Genomic DNA, 19,811 nt, shown 5'->3' on the forward strand with positions numbered 1-19,811 from the left:
GTCTAAATGAAATGCACAAAACGAAAAATGTATGTATCATAACGTTACCCTGGTATAGATCTGTATGCATGTATTTATGTATTTATTCATAACGTTATACATATTCGTTAACGTTAGATCGTGCATGGCTTTTACATTGAAAAATGTACTTGTCACGTGGTTCCGTTCTCCATTCTTCAGATCAAAAACTAAAAACGAACTATCAAAACGTACACGGACCAAAATCGGCCCATTATTTACTCCTTTTTTCATTTGATTCTGACACCAAAATACGAAAAACAGCTCCGTATTTCAGTTTTTTCGATTTTGGTTTAAAACGGAAATAGGAAAACACCTCGTATTTCCGTTTTTTCCCCTTTTTTCGTATTTCCGTTTGAAAACGTACACGGACCTAGTTCGTACACTAAGAATACACTAATCATAAGATACTCTGAGCTCATAGGGCCGCAGTAAGGCCGTGGTTTTGGTATAACGATGTGGGCAGTATGTCTTAATCTCTTTAATTTGGTTTGATCATTATTCTTGAAATTATTCTCATTTCTCACCAGGAAAGGCTTCCAATATATTTTCATGATGGCATCTTTGATAATGTTCAATAACAATATCACTATGTTGTATGCAAAATATTGTATTATTTATTTGTTGTGGTTTCAAAGATGTGACAGCTGTTCTGCTGCAAGGGCCGCATTTGACGCGACTGTGACGTCATCTTTAGGCGGGTTTTTCATGGAAAGTGCTGGAACAAACGAAGCGCACCCACCTGGCTGACAGTATTCCTCCATCAGATTAAACAGATCCGCACTCTGAACAAATTTGTCAAATGAAATAAAACATTTGCACGCATGCAATGTTCATTTTCAGAATGCCACTTTGTTTTGCTATCTGTTTATGTAAACAATAGGGCATTTATCGAGTGTGGCAATAAATATGGTATTAATAAACAGATTTTTAAAAGTTTGGCAATATGCAAAATGGTTCTGAAATTCGAATGAATGCATGAAGTACTCCACGGCGAAGCTTTATATCTTAACAAGTGAGAGGTTTTCATTAGGCACCCATCCTTTTAAGTTAGTTATCATCTCCCCCTTATTTGATATTGAAAATGAACGCGTTAGGGTGGCTATTAGTAATATGAACTATAATAATAATAGTAATAATAATCTATTTATAAATATTGGATTGTGTACATAATAATAGGCTGATGTGATGTTAAACCTGGGCAGATTATTTAAGACACTGAACAGAGGCTCGCCTGTCTGGCTGCTCTCTCGGCGCGGAGGGATACGGGCGCACATTGAAAACGCATGGCTATAAAGATATCGGTCTTTTAAAAGGAAATCCCTTTCAATCTCCCTGCGTCAGAGTGCAGCAGGGGCTCGGCGTTGGTTAGCGTTTTATTCAAGATAAGTCAACGGAACACACAAGGAAGGTATGTAAACTAATAGGCAGTCTTTTTCTCCGAATGAATTGTACACACATTTTTGTCCAGTATTATCAAATCTGAACTGACACGAGGCGGCGAACAATTTATGGCCCTGATGGATGATACTACTACCGTCTCTTGGATTGGGACTCGCGAATCACGACGTCGTCGACGACACCGACTGATTTTATTCATTTTTTTAACACTATAGTTAATTAAGGCTGGATATACATCTTACAATTTCCATACACTTTATTTGCGTTACGCCTGACAACATTAGTCTTGATGGCAAGTGTGGTGAGAGATGATGGTGTGTCGGCTAGCAGCTAGCAGCACCGACCTCGGGCTTCTCGCTCCTTCTGGAAGCAGCAGGAAGGAAGGACACCTGACCTGGCCGCCGCCGCCGACAGACATCACCCTCTGCGGCTAGGAAGTAGTGGCCAGGATGGGGTCTGCCTGCCTTGTTATTTAACCTGTTACCAAGCCAATCTTACTAATTACAGCTATTCTTATTCGGCCATGTATTTATCTTTATCGTCGTTGTTAATCGCTGCTAACTTTAGCCAATTGTCTAGCATGCGAAATATACTGTAATCTTTGGATAACTCTATGGCACATATAGGGGGGAAAAAATGGATTAGACCCCGCGGGAGTCTGATTAGTTGGATTTGAGTACTGATGTAGAATAGTTGAACAATTTAACTATTTCGTTTTGCGATATATAATATCATCAACAAATTTGGTCCACCGCAGCCCAGGAGTATAATTTAGTGGTTGTTGTCTCCCCCCATATGTTATCCTCTACATGTTTAATTGGTTTTAAACATCGTGTTAGGAGGAGTTATTGACACCGTTTTGGTATCTCGGTTTATTTTACGCAACCCGCACCACACGTGCTTCCAACATCCATTGTCTGTTGGCTGTCGCCATGTTGGGCTACATTTGCCCGACTTACTTCCGCCTGTAGATGATGTATGTTGTACAGTCATGGAGAGCCATGTTGCAAGATGGGAGTGTGGGTCGGATCATGTATAACAGTGGTTGAAGGATGATGAGTTTATCAAGCATTAATTATTATCATAGCTTCTCAATTCCTAATGAACCTTAAATTCCTCATCTGAAATTGGTCCCCATTTCTTAACACTGCACAATAAATGGGAAATTTACTGATTGAAAACTTTAACAGATTGTAGAATGGGTACAATACAGTAAGGCTCAATACACACTAGCATTTTTAAGGGCCATCACATCAGTGATTCCACCCCAATAGAATTGCAATGGATATTTTTATTCTCTAGTTGATGGACTCTTGTTCAGTCCATACAAGTACTAACACGAATATGAGTTTTTGTTGGGGGGGGGGGGGGGGGGGTGTAAGGGTTTATTTACATTGGGGGGGAATTGGGGAAACAACTTAAGTTATCTGCTCATTGACACTGTCGAACCAAACATGGTATTTTGTTAACAGTTGACAGTCACTTGTGTGAAATTGAAAGCGCAGATGGAAATTATGCAGAACCGTGTCAATAAGGAATAAACTGTAATATTCTCAAGACATGTACAAGACTGTAAATGTTTCAGTGTTAAAGTATTTGACTGCAGATCACCCGCACTGCTTAACATGTTTTTTCTTTTTTCAGATGCCTGAAGAAATGCGCCAAGAGGAGGAGGCTGAGACCTTTGCCTTCCAGGCAGAGATTGCTCAGCTTATGTCCCTTATCATCAACACCTTCTATTCCAACAAAGAGATCTTCCTCAGGGAATTGATCTCCAATGCCTCTGATGTAAGTTGAGAGTTTGGTCTTATGAAGCGCTTGTTTTCTTCACATAAAGTGGATGTGTTGATTAAGTAGTGTACATGCATTTTCTAGGCTTTGGACAAAATTCGCTACGAAAGTCTAACTGACCCCACCAAGATGGACAGCGGCAAGGATCTGAAGATTGAAATCACCCCCAATGTTGCTGAACGCACCCTGACCCTTAGTGACACTGGAATCGGGATGACCAAAGCTGACCTGATCAACAACCTGGGTACCATCGCCAAGTCTGGTACCAAGGCCTTCATGGAGGCCCTGCAGGTAGGGATGGAGCACTCAAAAACTAGGTTGGGTTGGAAGAACAATGCAGTTGACATTATGTTAAATATTATATTGAACAATAATTGGACTTTCAAAAAGGAAAAAACCACTTGTAACATTGTTTACATCTATAGACCCTGTTTTTAATCAAAGTGTAGTATTGTTTTCTGATTAGCATTAATTTAGACTACGACAATTGTGTCGTGATCCACAATATCAAAAGCCACAATACAAATGTCTCAATAGATGTACCATAAATACCCTTGGCATATTGCCTAGTCCTAATCTTACTTTCCCATGCATAATGTCTAATTTTGTGTGCCCTCTAGGCTGGAGCTGACATCTCTATGATCGGTCAGTTTGGTGTGGGCTTCTACTCTGCCTACCTGGTGGCTGAGAGGGTGGTTGTCATCACCAAGCACAACGATGATGAGCAGTACATCTGGGAGTCCTCTGCCGGAGGCTCGTTCACAGTCAAGGTCGACACTGGTACGCATAGAGTTTCACTTTTCTCCTCCTAGGTCAAGAAACCGATTTCTCAAATTGGTGTCGAGGAGACTGGAGCTTTCAAGGGTTATTCTACACGTTTGCTGATTCTGGAAGCTACTCGTATAGGATGGGCTCAGTGTTGCCCCTTTGCTCCCCTCACTGATGGTCAAGTTAGTGAATGCCAATGATGATGGTGGGTGAGCTTGCTTAGGCTCTTGTAAATTTTAAAGGGTGTAATGGTACAATATTGAGCCCCTTGTTGGGGATTTCCACCTGACAAGTTAATTGCTGTTTGAAATATTACAAGGCTACTTGAGGGGTTGCCCTTGGCATACTGAGATAAGAGGCGTTTATTATCCAGGGGGTGGGTCATGGTGGTGTGAACGGTACTACACAATGGTTGGGAGAGAGTATGAAGGTAAATGAGAACATAAAAAGGTGCAACATTAAAAACACTTTTAAACTGACGTTTCTACAGGAGTTGTGCGATAAACAATGTATGTAGCTTAATTTGAATCATATGATTGTAAGATATATATACATGTGTACAGAAATGTGTCTTAACCAACTAAAACCGACCGACGAGCACGCTGGGACCATTGTAACGGGAGGTATTGTAGACACAGGGCTCTTTCATTTAGGTGCACCCAAAAATGTTCACCCTTAACTTTGGTACATAGTCACGCCAATATGATGGATTATAATAGTCCCTGAAACGTATGTTTGCATTAAACCATGAAGATGCTTTAAAAAATAATTTAAATACATTTTCAAAAATGTACTAGGAGTATTAATAATAATAACTACCGGTAAATTTATATAAACTCTTGGTTGCCATGGCTTTTGTACAGTACTGTTTTCTATCCACTTTAGCCAAAGACGCACTCACTACTGTGAGAAAAGAATCGCACACAAATGGATAATGGCTTATAGCCGACTTAATGATTTTAGAATATTTCAGATTATGAAATTAAATGTTTATAATCAACTATCCAGTTAGTATTTATAGTGTAACGTTTGGCTACTTTAAATCATTGAATGTAGAGAGCGAGAGCATGATGTTTGAGCATCCTAAGTTGCTGTAGTTGTCACACCAGGATGTCAACACACAGAGTTGGCACCTGGAGCAGCCCGATGCATGAAACGAATAGCCAATAAACGTGAAGCTATCTTTGAACCTCTTGTCGAGCCTCGTCAATACACCTCCCTTCCTCACCAATGGAACTGGTGTCGCGGAGTCTTGGCGTTGGTTAGCTTAGTGGCTAACGTTAGCCCGTTGCTCATGTAAATTGAATTGCATGTCATTGAAGGTCCGCGCTGGTCTGTGTCTAATGAAATGACAATTCATTTCGTTCACCTAGCTCAGAGCAGCGGTGCTAATGCTTTAGCTGTGCTGCCGCTGAATGCATATAAGGGAAACACTGCACAGACGGACCTGCTGGAATGTGAGGTGCGCACCGGTGCGACAAGTGAAAATATTCAGTCGCACTGCAAGATTTTTGGGTGCACAGTGCAACTCATGGGCCGCTGGCTGAGGGGACCAAAGAGCCCCTGTAGAGACGGATGGCAAACGGCCTTGTAAGAAGAAAGTGTTCCACCATCCCCTCCTGCTCCATAACTGTCAGGATGTCTCGAGTATATTGTGTTTGACCGTTGGAATTTGATTTTTAGGGGAGCCCATTGGTCGTGGAACCAGAGTCATTCTGCACATGAAGGAGGACCAGACAGAGTATGTTGAAGAGAAGCGAGTGAAGGAGGTGGTCAAGAAGCATTCTCAGTTCATCGGTTATCCCATCACCCTGTTTGTAAGTATTGGTATGATTTGAACGACTAGTTTGATTATCCTCTTCAGTCTGCTAGAATAGAGGGAAATGTTGCCACATTGGTGAAGGTGAATGTACATCGAGCTCAATGTTCTTGACCTGCAGGTGGAGAAGGAGCGCGAGAAGGAGATCAGCGACGATGAGGCCGAGGAGGAGAAGGCCGACAAGGAGGAGAAAGAGGGCGAGGAGGGTGAGGACAAGCCCAAGATCGAGGATGTGGGCTCTGACGAGGAAGAGGATGCTAAAGACAAGGACGAGAAGAAGAAAAAGAAGATCAAGGAGAAGTACATCGACCAGGAGGAGCTGAACAAGACCAAGCCCATCTGGACCAGGAACCCAGATGACATCACCACTGAAGAGTACGGAGAGTTCTACAAAAGTCTCACCAACGACTGGGAGGACCACCTGGCTGTTAAGGTAAATAAATTTTTTTTTTACCCGGAGAAGTACATATTCAGATTGTTTTGGAAATGTCATGGAATTCTGTTCATGCCCTACCGCACAACCACCACAATTAGTCAAGTGGAATTAGTCTTGGTTGCTGAATGACTCTCAAAAACTAATGTTACTGATTTACTTCAGGTGCTGCTTGTTCAAATAACCTTAACTAGGTTACTTTGAAGTTACAACCATGAAAATCAAGCTATTTTGATTGGCAAAATATATGCCTCCTTCTGTGATTTGATACTAACTCTAGTGTCTTTCTCTCCCTCCAGCACTTCTCTGTGGAGGGCCAGCTAGAGTTCCGTGCCCTGCTCTTCATTCCCCGCCGCGCGCCCTTCGACCTCTTTGAGAACAAAAAGAAGAAGAACAACATTAAGCTGTACGTCAGGAGGGTCTTCATCATGGACAGTTGTGAGGAGCTCATCCCAGAGTACCTGAGTAAGTAAACGGAAACGGTTTACGTGTTCTCATATTTGGTTCAGATGGAAACTAGGGCTGACCCCAAATGTTCGGACCTTCGTTCGGTACATTGGCACTCTAATCTTAAATTAATGGGTTCGAACTAGGGATGTCCGATATTATCGGCCTACCAATATTGGCATTAAAATGTGATATCATCTATCTGTTTTCAAAATTTAATTTCTGATTTTATTTATTAAAAGTATGCATCATTTTGTATTGATTAAGAGATAAAAACTGAATAATTTAAGGTAATTAACATTCCCCTATTTATTACCTATTTTCCACTTCTGCAAAAAAACAAATGTATATATTTATATATATATTAGCGTCAGTATAATATCTGCATGCAAAACATTGCGATACTATGCTGTATCGATTCTCCCACCCACACTCCTAGTAATCACAAATTACATGACTTGCACTTTTACAAGCTCATCACCATTACAGTTTGTACAGCAGAGGGCGCAATCTACATTTTGTATACAATACTGTCTGAGATGGGAGAACGCTCCGTCTGCACTGAAATCATCAGTGTGGCAGCACTATGGATTTCCCATGGTGGTATTGAGTCGTGAGCCATTATCAAGAGATGCGCATATCCAGGGTTCGCACAAGGTCCTTGAAGCTTGCTTAAAGTGCTTGATTTTTCACAGTCAATGCCTGGAATTCCTTAAACGGCCAATTTCTTTTACAAGGTGCTTAAAAGCTCCTTGAAATTCAATCAACCATTCGCATTGAAGTTCATCCACGATAAAAAAAATTCTGAATCAAGAAATTAAATGTTTACATTTAAAGTGTAACTAATTGTCGGAAATTGCTTTTTAAGTAGGGATGCTCGATATTGGCTTTTTTACACCGATATTGTCCAACTCTTAATTTCCGATACCAATATATGCAGGGTTTCCCCCACCAAAAAACGGAATAATTAACATTACATATCTCTTGTGGAATTAACACAACATTATGCATACTTTTGACAATAAATAAAATCAGAATAAATATTGGATCTGATTTTGTTTTCTATAAAAAAAACTTTAAAAGGGTGCTTGGAAAAGTACTTAAGTTATTGACTTTAATTTTGCAATGTCTGTGAACCCTGGCATATCGTCCCGTGCCTATTTAGAATTGACTTGCATCCCTCCTCATGAGCCATCTGTTGTGGTCCTCCAGATTTCGTGCGTGGTGTGGTGGACTCAGAGGACCTGCCACTCAACATCTCCCGAGAGATGCTGCAGCAGAGCAAGATCCTGAAGGTCATCCGCAAGAACATCGTCAAGAAGTGTATGGAGCTGTTCATTGAACTGGCCGAGGACAAGGAGAACTACAAGAAGTTCTACGATGGCTTCTCAAAGAACCTCAAGGTAACTAATTGAGTACCTCTGACTAAGAACCATATAACTGTTTTTTGTTTTCAGAGGAACAATGTTTTCACACTTTATCTGAACATGCTAAGTTGGTGTATTGTGTTCAGTTGTTGTAGACTGTACATGTGATGTATCACAGCCACACTTCACTTTACAACTGAAAGTACACGGGCTGTCCAAAAATTGCAATACTGAGTTATATGGTTCTGCAGCGCAAGGGTTCAATTATTGACTAATTTATTCACTTGAAGTTGCTTATTTGGCTAAATATATTTTGTTTGCCATAATGGATAATTGTCGTCCCCCCCCCCCCCCCCACTCCACTCAATGCTGCCGTTTGGTCTTCAGGGCATCATCATGGATTACAAAGGTTTCCCTCCTAATGTTGATGTCATCAGCCTAGCTTATAAAACCCAATGTAGGCTTGGTTTTAGATGTAAGCCAGTCATGTAGCATTCTACCCAGTAGCTGAATGAGATGCACCCAACCTTTTAGGTTCCTACCTCAAAAGAACTAGCACCTGTAGTAATAATGGACCCATCTCATACCCCACCCACTGTTCTTGATCAAGAAAATGGGTCTGGGTTTGAGATGGGTCTATTCTAAATGGCTACCTAATCTAATTTCAACATGTAGGCTTGTCGAGTGTATAGATGTTTGTTCTGTGGATTCAAATGAAATGGTGCCACCCATACATGGGTCTGTACTAACTGACACTGTCCGTCTCCAGCTGGGCATCCACGAGGACTCTCAGAACCGCAAGAAGCTGTCCGAGCTCCTGCGTTACCACAGCTCTCAGTCTGGCGACGAGATGACCTCCCTCACAGAGTACCTCAGCCGCATGAAGGACAACCAGAAGTCCATCTACTACATCACTGGTGGGTCTCTCTGCTAGCTGCTACAAAACTTACCTAACAGGATTTCCAATGGTTGCGTAGCATAGTGTACATTTTCTGTTGGATGCCATTTTTGAAGTGTATTTGACATTAGACATTAGTATCAAAATTGGCCAAAAATTACGAATATTCATTAAAAAACAAACTTACAACAGGAACATAACTAGTAGACTATAGGTCATTTATTTAAACAAAATAAATATCAACATACCTACACCAGCATTCAAATAGAATAATGTATTATCTCAATCTCTCAGAGCAAGATCAAATTAATGAAAGTTCACTGTATATAGAACAGACATTTATACAAAGCAGCGTGCCTTTGAAAAAGGTGTGATAAATATCAAAAGTAAACAATGAATGTTTTGGAAAGAATTACAACTTTAAAGTCCTTTTTAGTTCCCAGACCGTCGTGAGGTGAATTTGGGAACTTCGTAGCTTCCATTGCTGAATAACTAATGTTCGTCTTGTGTTTTTCTCATCAAGGTGAGAGCAAGGATCAGGTGGCCAACTCTGCCTTCGTGGAGCGTGTACGCAAGCGTGGCTTCGAGGTCCTGTACATGACCGAGCCCATTGACGAATACTGTGTACAGCAGTTGAAGGAGTTTGATGGCAAGACCCTGGTCTCTGTCACCAAGGAGGGCCTGGAGCTCCCAGAGGATGAGGAGGAGAAGAAGAAGATGGAGGAGGACAAGACTAAGTTCGAGAACCTCTGCAAGCTCATGAAGGAGATTCTTGACAAAAAAGTAGAGAAGGTCAGTGATCCTAACCGCGTTGTCTTAATTCACTGAAATGTGTTTATTCTTTTACATCCATTTTTCATTCTCTGAATTTAGGGTTCATTCTGCGAGATTCACTACTGAAGTTCACAAGTTTAATTTCTCTTGATTTTTGGTAACAGGTGCCCTAATTCATCCTAAGCTAATGTTGTTCTGGTGAGTTGCTGGTCATGGTCCCGCCAAGGTGATCGCTCTAGTTTGGCCTGTTGTGAAGGCTTTGTCATTTGATTGTGAATGGGAATGTCTGTAATGTGCGCTGACTAGTTTTTTGTTCCCAGAGTCTGGAGGACCCAAACCATATGAACGTCCAAGTTGTAGTGCTGGTGAATGAATGCGTTTGTGATAACAATCTAACTGAAGCCTTTTTAAATTGTGTGTGATTGCATTTGGATTTTTCTTGTATGATCTAACAGGACTGATTTTGCTTGCATGAGTTATTAACATGAATTTACCCCCTAAAAACGGGACTGTTTTTGTTTCTAGGTCGCCTTGTCTCTACAAGGACCTCTGGTCGTATTTGTCTGTTCTGCCTTCTTAACGCTTTGCTCTCCTCTGCAGGTGACCGTGTCCAACAGACTGGTGTCATCCCCCTGCTGCATTGTGACTAGCACCTACGGTTGGACGGCCAACATGGAGAGGATCATGAAGGCCCAGGCTCTCAGAGATAACTCCACCATGGGCTACATGATGGCCAAGAAACACCTGGAGATAAACCCCGACCACCCCATCGTGGAGACCCTCAGACAGAAGGCCGACGTCGACAAGAACGACAAGGCCGTGAAGGACCTGGTTATCCTCCTGTTCGAGACCGCCCTTCTATCCTCGGGCTTCTCTCTTGATGACCCACAGACTCACTCCAACCGCATCTACAGGATGATCAAACTCGGCCTGGGTAAGTGAAGCTGCTTCCGAGGGGGGGGGGGGCGTTGAAAAAAAATCCCAACCATAGCGTGACATAAGGGCAAAATGTCTGCCGTGTGACTATGGTCGATTGAAAAGAAACGGTGATCGGTCGCCACAAATGGGAATTCTCAAAGCGCCCACTGTATGGTATTTTTAGTTTTCTGCCATCTTACCCTCCCCAGCCTCCTATAACCTAAGAAGCTGTGGGGAAACACTGGATCTATGAATGTAAATGTTTCACTACTGATTTGTAGATGACTTAATATATATAAAAGGTGTTGATTTTGGTGTCTTGGGTAAAGGGATTTTGTATGATTTAATATTAATTCACCCTTCCATCTCCAGGTATCGATGACGATGATGTGCCCACAGAAGAGCCTGTCTCCGCCCCTGCCCCTGATGAGATCCCACCCCTAGAAGGAGATGACGATGCTTCACGCATGGAGGAAGTGGATTAAATACCCCCTCCATCCCTTTAGCCTATGAACATCTCTTTATTTACCCTGTAAAAAAGAAAAGAAAAAAAAGGAGAGACCTGGTCATGTCCTCTTGGTTAAAAAAAATATGTAACGGATGTTGTCCAGTGGACCAGTGATGCTCTCTTGTCCAGAGCCTTACATTCTACAATGTTTAGAAAAAGCTGTTTTTTGATTTTCGCTGTAAATGAATATAAGAAGTTAAACGGTAAGCAGCACATTTTACAAAAAGTACCCTGTTGCACTGAGTTTTAAATGTTTGGACTGTTTGGATGTGTGAACACGGGGAATGGAACATTCCATTATGAAGACTGTCTCGGAGAGAGGGGGATTGTGGATTCTGGTCATGTGCAACATGCACGCTGCATGGAGTCGACTGCAAGATTCCTTTTGCCTGAGTTCAGACTTGTCTGTATTCAGTCTTTTTTTTTTTTGGTTTGGCAAAATTAAAAAGATGGTAATACGTTAACAGTTGTCGTTTGCTTATTTCAAGGGGGCCTGTCGGTTTATGTGCCAGAAGAGGGAACGGGGAAACATGGTAGCTTGTAATAAAACCCACCTTTATGCCTTAGGGGCAGTTTACCCAAAATAAAAAATTATATATATATATATCCCCTTACCCGGAGTGCTATCTATCCACATGGTTTCACTGTTATTTGCCTAGTTTTAGAAATGTCTATCACGTGGTGCTCAATTATTTTGGTGCTTTGAAAAACGATGTCCTTAACAGAAATAATGCCCCGTTTTACTTAAGATGAGTCAAAGACCGTGTGAGCCGTTTAATGTAGGAACTATTTTCTACTAAAGTACACCCATTCATTATAATGGCACGTGTACTTTGGTCTATTTTCTCCCATCCCAATTTCGTATCATCCAATTCAACCCTCCCCTGTCACGAATGCTGTTTCTTGCCTCCCACAAGCTGGCTGCAATGTGGACTAAGTCATACATAGCACAAGTCCCCTCCGGTACTTGAGGTAACCGCAGTCGCATCTTTTCACCTGCGCAGCTCGATCTCAGTGGTGAGGAACGCGTGGGAGGCTCACGCTGCCCCCGACACTTCCTGATTCCACTGCGCAGGCGCACCGACCGACCTGTAGGAGTCGCTGTCCACAACGCCCGATCCCCACCCATCAGTTTCCCACCCCCTAATACGGCCAATGTGTATTAGTACGGACGACCAGCTAAACTGAAAGCAAATGTGGAGCGCTAGGCTCGAACAGGCGAGCCCAGCGTCTCCAGATTTCGTGGTGAGCGCCTTGCCCACTACGCCACGTAGCCGCCCTACTTTGGTAAAAGAGTTATCATGTGAAATTGCTCGCAAGGTCTCTGGGTCATGATTTGAGGACATTGCTTTGAGTTTTTCAAATGTGTGTGTGTGCAGCTCTGTGTTAGAGTGATGGCATATCTCAGAAACCAGGCAAATCACACCACAAAAACTATATGGCTGGATGGCACTCTGGGTATATTTCTTTGGGGGGTAAACTTCCCCTTAAAGGTGCTGTATAGATAACATTTAGACCTAGATGTCTATTTCTTTGGGGGGTAAACTTCCCCTTAAAGGTGCTGTATAGATAACATTTAGACCTAGATGTCACACTAACGCCAGCATGTCATTTGGCATATCTCAGAAACCAGGCAAATCACACCACACAAACTATATGGATGGATGGCACTCTGGGTATATTTCTTTGGGGGGTAAACTTCCCCTTAAAGGTGCTGTATAGATAACATTTAGACCTAGATGTCACACTAACGCCAGCATGTCATTTGGCATATCTCAGAAACCAGGCAAATCACACCACACAAACTATATGGATGGATGGCACTCTGGGTATATTTCTTTGGGGGGTAAACTTCCCCTTAAAGGTGCTGTATAGATAACATTTAGACCTAGATGTCACACTAGCGCCAGCATGTCATTTGGCATATCTCAGAAACCAGGCAAATCACACCACACAAACTATATGGATGGATGGCACTCTGGGTATATTTCCCCTTAAGGTGCTGTATAGATAACATTTAGACCTAGATGTCACACTAACGCCAGCATGTCATTTGGCATATCTCAGAAACCAGGCAAATCACACCACACAAACTATATGGATGGATGGCACTCTGGGTATATTTCTTTGGGGGGTAAACTTCCCCTTAAAGGTGCTGTATAGATAACATTTAGACACTAGATGTCACACTAGCGCCAGCATGTCATTTATCCAATCGGGTCCACGTGGATAAGTAGGGGATTCCTGCCTGCAACATTAAACAACATTGATTTAGGACCTGCAATATTTATAAAAGAAAGTAAGGGACACATCTCCAATAAATATGTCCTCCACTCTTTCACACTGGCTTTCAGTAAACGAAAACAAGTCTGGTCTACTCTACCACATTGCCTGTAGTATTGCCCTTCTCAAAATTAATGTCCCAAACATCTTTTTTGTTATTGTTTGTTGTATTCATTGCATGTTCGAAATAAAGACTTCAAATCAAAAAAATCAAATGTCCCAAACATTAAAACATGCTGACCACTGATGCATCATGTTGGCACAGCTAGCAAGTCCTCACAAGTATCTTGTATGTAGTAGCCTATGTCACACATACTGTGCTCCATGTATTGGACAGTAAGCTCCAACAGTATGTAGTATGATGTACACATTTCATGTATCTAGAATATGCAAGGAAGCCAGTGTTTCCCATATGTGGCTGCCCATATCAAAACAGGCCCATAAGCCATAACTGCCACATCTGTTGAAAGGTTCGCCAAATTAGCCCTGCAGGACACGAGTAACGGATCATGTTGTGCTAATTGATTAGTCTATAGAGGTAATTTGAATAAATAAGACGAGAGTTTGAATGCAGCTGGAATCACTGGACCGTTACTGTTCCTAATTTATGCAAATGTCATGTCATCAGCTTGTGACTGCAACTTGTTCCTGTTCGTGGACAACTCAGCCCTGCTGGTCTATGACAGGGACAAGTTGCAGGTTGAAAAAGCCCTCAGCTCTGAACTCGGCAGAATCTGCACCTGGCTCGCTGATAACAAACTATCATTACACCTGGGTAAAACAGTGTCCATTCTCTTTGGATCAAATAACAAACTCAGCAAGGCCAACGGCTTCTCTGTTACAGTGGGTGACAATATTGTCACAAGGAAAGATGAAATTACCTACCTGGGTTCCATCCTAGAGGCAAATCTTTCCTGTGACAAAATGGCATCCAATGTAATAAAAAAAGTCAATCAACAAACAAGATTCTTGTACCGGATCTCCTCTCTGGTAAACAAGAATACATTGAAGACTCTAACAGGAGCACTCATTCAAGGGTACTACGACTATGCATGCACCTCATGGTACCTACCAAAGCATCTCAAAGGCCCTAAAAACAAGACCACAAACATCACAAAACAAACTGGTCAGACTACTACTTGACCTTACCCCTAGAACCCACCTCACCCCTGCCCATTTTGACAACCTAGGATGGCTTAGAGTAGACGACAGAGTACAGCAACTTGCAATGGGCCTGGTCTACAAGATACACTATACGACTAAGGTACCCATGTACATGTCAAAATACTTCCCAAAGGTCAGTGAATACCACGACCACAACACCAGAGGGAGCTCAACAAATCATGTTAAACCCAGATTCGGCTCAAACAAGGGACTAAACACGTTTAGCAATTATGCCACATCAATGTGGAACGCCCTACCAAAAGCTGTAAAGGAATGTGAATCACTACCCACTTTCAAAACCACTCTCAAAGAGCACCTACGGGAGACTAAAATTCGAAACTGGACCCTGTAAATGTACAGTAAATGTCCTAACCCAATAATACACGAGACCCTCTTCTTGGGACAAAGTAAGGTTTTGTCGATATCCCAATGTACAGTTTTGCTTGTACAGTTTCCCCCACCTACCCAACCCCACCGCCTACCCAACCCCCCCCCCCCCCACCCAACCACCTCCAATGTACAGTTCCCCCCACCCCACCTACCCAACCTCCAATGTACAGTCTCTACGTCAAATGTATATACTCTCTTTTTTAGACTCTTTTGGTATCACAAACAGTACTGTATTTGTAAATCTGGTATGTCATAAATGTATAGATGTAGCAGTACTGTCTATCTGTATGTCGTGTATGTCATATATGTTATGATGAATTGAAAATGGGGGACCCTGATGTAAACAAGACGAAAGTTTTTCTCTGGTCTGCATCCCCTTAACAATTGTGTGTATTGAGCTGTACTGTATTGTACCCATTCTGCAATCTGTTAATAAAGTTTTCAATCAATCAATCAATCAATGCCAGGTACCCATGTGGGGTATCTCCCGGGCCTTTCTGTGTGGAGTTTGCATGTTCTCCCCGTGCTCCCAAGGGTTTCCCCTCCCGATAAGATAAAACCCAATGGAAAAACATGCACAACAGATCGCTAACGCTGTCACGTTCCCTGACGAAGACGGACAGGATCACTTGGATTGGTCCCCGGGGCACAGCCCCACGCCCCTATCTGCTCCCGGCTGCCCTTGGGGGGAAGGACAACGGGATGGGTCAAGTGCAGAGTGACATTTCATCTGCGACCCAATGCATGTGTGTGTGTACCTGTGTGTGTTGCCCATCTCGCATGTGTGTGTTAAACTGCATGACAAATAAAGACTTCTTCTTCTTATAGCTGAAACTATTTTTCTGTAACAAATTTTTGTTAATTTGCATTTTAATAACTATTTAATTAGATCCAAATAAATCAGTGTCAATAAAACTGACTGGCTCAGGTAGCCTACAGGGAACACAAAGGAGACTATTGTTATAGAATCTACAGGCACATCTTTAAATAGAAGATTTTGATGAAATTAATCTAATATATTATATTAAGGATCAAATGTAATCCCCAGTTAATCAATTTGTTAATGGATCATAAATAACGTTATGATTTACAAGTGTTGGTTACTTTGTGAAACCTTAGAGAGTTCATCCTTTTTTATCAGTGGTGGAAGGGGGTACACAGTTCCTTTACTAATAAAAGTAGCAGTACCCAAATAAGATAGTACTCTGATAAAAGTAAAAATAGAGAAGTATTCCAGTGCTTCAAATCCTCAAACCACTGACCTCTAAAGTGGTTACGTGCTCTTGGAAATTGGCAAGGTTAGATCGATTAGATTAGATTAAAATGTATTGTCATCGTACAGCACAAGTACAGTACAGCGAAAAGAAGTTGGCTTCTAAGCAAAGTGCAAGATAACAGTAAAGTGCATAACAATATACAGTGAAAAAAGTGATTATATGGAATATATATAATGAAGCTACTGAGTAAATATGCTAATGTCATATACAGAATTATTATGTACAGTGATACAAGTATAAATACACTAGGTAAGCTAGTTGGTGGTAGTTATAGTGGTATAACTAATAAGAGTAGGTATGGGATATATACAGATAAAGTATATACAGCGTTTTCAGTGTAAAGAGTAGGGATGTAAACAGGAATATATGCAGATATATGCATACAGGTATAGATAAATATAAAGCTAAAAAAAGAAAACCGTTAAAAGAAGGGACCACACTCCTCACGACTGATTTTGCTTTTTATTTGTTTGGTGCACAACGCGTTTCGCTTCCGCTTCCTCAGGTATAGATAAATGTATATACGGTATTTACAGTGGTATTGCACACATAGCTATCAATCTTCGCTATCAAGTGCAGTACTTGAGTAGAAATACTTAGTTACTTTCCACTGCTTTTTACTAGGCAGGTAAACAGGCCAGAGACTAAAGAGGCAGACAATCTGTAAACAACACAACTTCGGGACCAGGAACTAAATGCATCCTTTCCTAATAATAACACAAATATAAAAACCTGTACATAGTATCACATTGCACATGTACATATACAATGTATTATATAACATATGACTTCCTTGATGGTTTGACACATCAGCAGACCCACTGGAAGGAAACGCTAAGTCCTTTTCTTTTAAGTCATGTGATTTGTACTAACTATCTCCAGTGGGCGGGAAAGCAGCATTTCTGCGCTTGTTGAACAAGTCAAATGTGCACCAGTTCCAGTCATGCATACTGACAGCGGGGGACTTCAGCCACGTCCTTCAGAAACCTAACGTAAGGGAAAGAAGTCTTGGGATCTCAGCTCTACACCGGCGTGGAACCAGGACTGTGACTTTGTCCATAGAAAAGTAACTTAGGAAAAGCACTTTTCAGTTCATTCAACAGCCTACGTTATGCATATGTTGAAAATAACACCATAGAAACTACACATTTAAGTCGAGAGGTGTGTATTATTTATACTGTCTTTTATACTGTAACCAAAAGAGTTTCCGGTGGAAACATTTGCTCTATTGTGTAAATCTGTGGTTGCCTGTCTCACCTTTCACCCACAATTGTAGTGTGGTTGTGATTTATGTTAGTTCCAAGTTGTGTGTGTGTGTGTGTGCGTGTGTGCATGCTCCATGTTCATTTACATAGACTGTAAATTACCTGTTTTTAATTTGAATTTTTTATAGATGATGTAGTTTGGGTGGACCATCGTAAGTAGGCCATTGATTTTAGTCGTATGCATAAGTTGCGTAATTTGTTTCGTATTACATTCATTATTTTTGTTTTTTAGATCATTTTTTATTTTTTATTTTATTTTTATTGGTTTATTGGACAGGCCCGGCAGAGAGGAAGGATGGGAGAAGATATTGGGGGAGGACATGCGGCAAAGGTCGCCGGGTCCGGGAGTCAAAACCTGAACGGCCGCGTTGCACTGCAGTGCGTTACGTGGTGCGCCACCCTGGCGCCCCCTCAACCAATTTTAAGTCCATCCGAGAAGTGCCTGTACCAGTGTGTCAACTCAGAAGTAGAAATGGTTAGCATTTATTAACTAGTGGAAGTCAATGTGGGGCCAAATGACACCTCTAAAACCCATGGGCAACACCTTCCCAACATAGGTAACCAAGAACCTCGACATGATTAGAGACATGGGTTGGGTCCCCAATGTCATCCCCTAACAATGCAAACTGATGAAATGATTTTTCCACTCTCACTACTTAGGATGGACACAAATGACTCCCATTTTTGTGACAGATAAGATAAGGAATCTTAAAGGGGGTGAAGTATTCCTTCAACTGATATGAGACAGACTATTGGGGTCATAACTATCAGGTTTCACATTCTGTGATAAACTGGTAAATACTACAGACAGAAACAGGATACCACCCACGAGCGGGGAGGAAACCCGATCTGCAGATAAAAGTCACACACCGGACATAACCTACTATAATGACACAGATCACTCAAACGATAACATGTTTGACTTGAAGCACATCCTCAGGGGCTCATACAGAACCAAGCATTTCACTGTAAAGTACATGTACCTTATATGTGACAAATAAAAAACAAACTTGAAACTTGAACTTGAAACTTGGTGTGAGGGAACGTTAGCTCACAGACATTCTTCCATGCTATTTGTCAGTTCCACTAGTACAGTAAAGACTCGACACATTTAACCCCCTGTCATCCTGCCAGTCAGAACGAAAATCCCCAAAGTGACTGTCTCCCGAAGGTAGAGCGCAGAGGGCCGGGTCTGCGGCCTGTGAACCCCACTCTTCTCTCCCTCGACATTTACATTATTGAAAAGAGGATGATGCTGGCGTCAGAACAGATGGGGGATTTATAAACGATCAAACACAAACCTGGCCCTACTGTTCATAAGGCCTAATTGTATCCTTAATGAATCAGGTTTGGATGGTGCAAAGAAAAAAAGTCCTTTAATTTCCAAAAGGACATCTATAACACTGCTGGGGCTACCCTGATTAGTTACCATTTTTATTTTTTTTTATCCACTTTTTCTCCCATTTTCTATATTTTTCTCCCATCCCAATTTCGTATCATCCAATTCAACCCTCCCCTGTCACGAACGCTGTTTCTTGCCTCCCACAAGCCGGCTGCAATGTGGACTAAGTCATACATAGCACAAGTCCCCTCCGGTACTTGAGGTAACAGCAGTCGCATCTTTTCACTTGCGCAGCTCGATCTCTCAGTGGCAAGGAGTAACGCGTGGGAGGCTCACGCTGCCCCCGACACTTCGTGATTCTACTGCGCAGGCGCACCAACCGACCTGTAGGAGTCGCTGTCCACAACGCCCAATCCCCACCCATCAGTTTCCCACCCCCTAATACGGCCAATGTGTATTAGTATGAACGACCAGCTAAACTGAAAGCAATGTGGAGCGCTGGGCTCGAACAGGCGAGCCCAGCGTCTCCGCATTCGTGGCGAGCGCCTTGCCCACTACGCCACGTAGCCGCCCAGTTACAATTTAATTTTTAGCTTCGGAGCTTCAGTAGTAATTATCAGCGAATAATCAAAGCTTCCTTTTTCTTGCACACAATTGAATGTGACTGGTAAATGAGAGCTATGGTGGTAGATCTCATGACTAAATATCCTTGTCTGGAAAGAACTGATTTTCTAAATGAATATTGGAAATTAAGCACATTTTTGGAGTGGTGGAAAAAAAGCTAGAGGAATAGAATAGAATAGAATAGAAATAGAAATGGTAGAGTGCAGACCTAACAATATCCCCACTTTGCCATTACATTATGTAACATTTTACTGAGTAGATGACAGAAACAAGAGTTGGCAATATTACCAGTCTCAACAGGCCCAGGCTATAAATCCATATGGT

General features: G+C 41.9%; 2 protein-coding genes across 2 annotated transcripts in view; one reads left to right on the plus strand and one right to left on the minus strand.

Moving 5' to 3' along the window:
* LOC311228354 (phospholipase B1, membrane-associated-like) overlaps positions 1–19,811 on the minus strand; it is a gene marked incomplete at both ends in the record, with an annotated part of 540,482 nt that overhangs the window by 257,631 nt on the left and 263,040 nt on the right. The window lies entirely within an intron of this gene.
* hsp90ab1 (heat shock protein 90, alpha (cytosolic), class B member 1) lies at positions 1,290–11,606 on the plus strand. Its single transcript, XM_084315115.1, has 12 exons — positions 1,290–1,429; positions 3,064–3,207; positions 3,295–3,501; positions 3,831–3,990; positions 5,662–5,795; positions 5,919–6,230; positions 6,530–6,695; positions 7,890–8,080; positions 8,814–8,961; positions 9,466–9,734; positions 10,317–10,650; positions 11,007–11,606. The coding sequence occupies exons 2-12, from the start codon at positions 3,064–3,066 to the stop codon at positions 11,117–11,119; spliced, it is 2,178 nt and encodes a 725-aa protein (XP_084171241.1). The 5' UTR covers positions 1,290–1,429; the 3' UTR covers positions 11,120–11,606.

Source organism: Notolepis coatsorum (assembly GCF_963971535.1).
Source record: "Notolepis coatsorum genome assembly, chromosome: 5".
Classification (NCBI taxonomy): domain Eukaryota; kingdom Metazoa; phylum Chordata; class Actinopteri; order Aulopiformes; family Paralepididae; genus Notolepis; species Notolepis coatsorum.

What these genes read in the sequence shown, in the direction of transcription:
- hsp90ab1 (XM_084315115.1), top strand. Translation starts at nt 3,064, where the DNA reads ATGCCTGAAGAAATGCGCCAAGAGGAGGAGGCTGAGACCTTTGCCTTC. An exon ending in GTTATCCCATCACCCTGTTT is followed by an intron (nt 5,796 to 5,918) that starts GTAAGTATTGGT and finishes CTTGACCTGCAG; the next exon opens with GTGGAGAAGGAGCGCGAGAA. An exon ending in GCTTCTCAAAGAACCTCAAG is followed by an intron (nt 8,081 to 8,813) that starts GTAACTAATTGA and finishes GTCCGTCTCCAG; the next exon opens with CTGGGCATCCACGAGGACTC.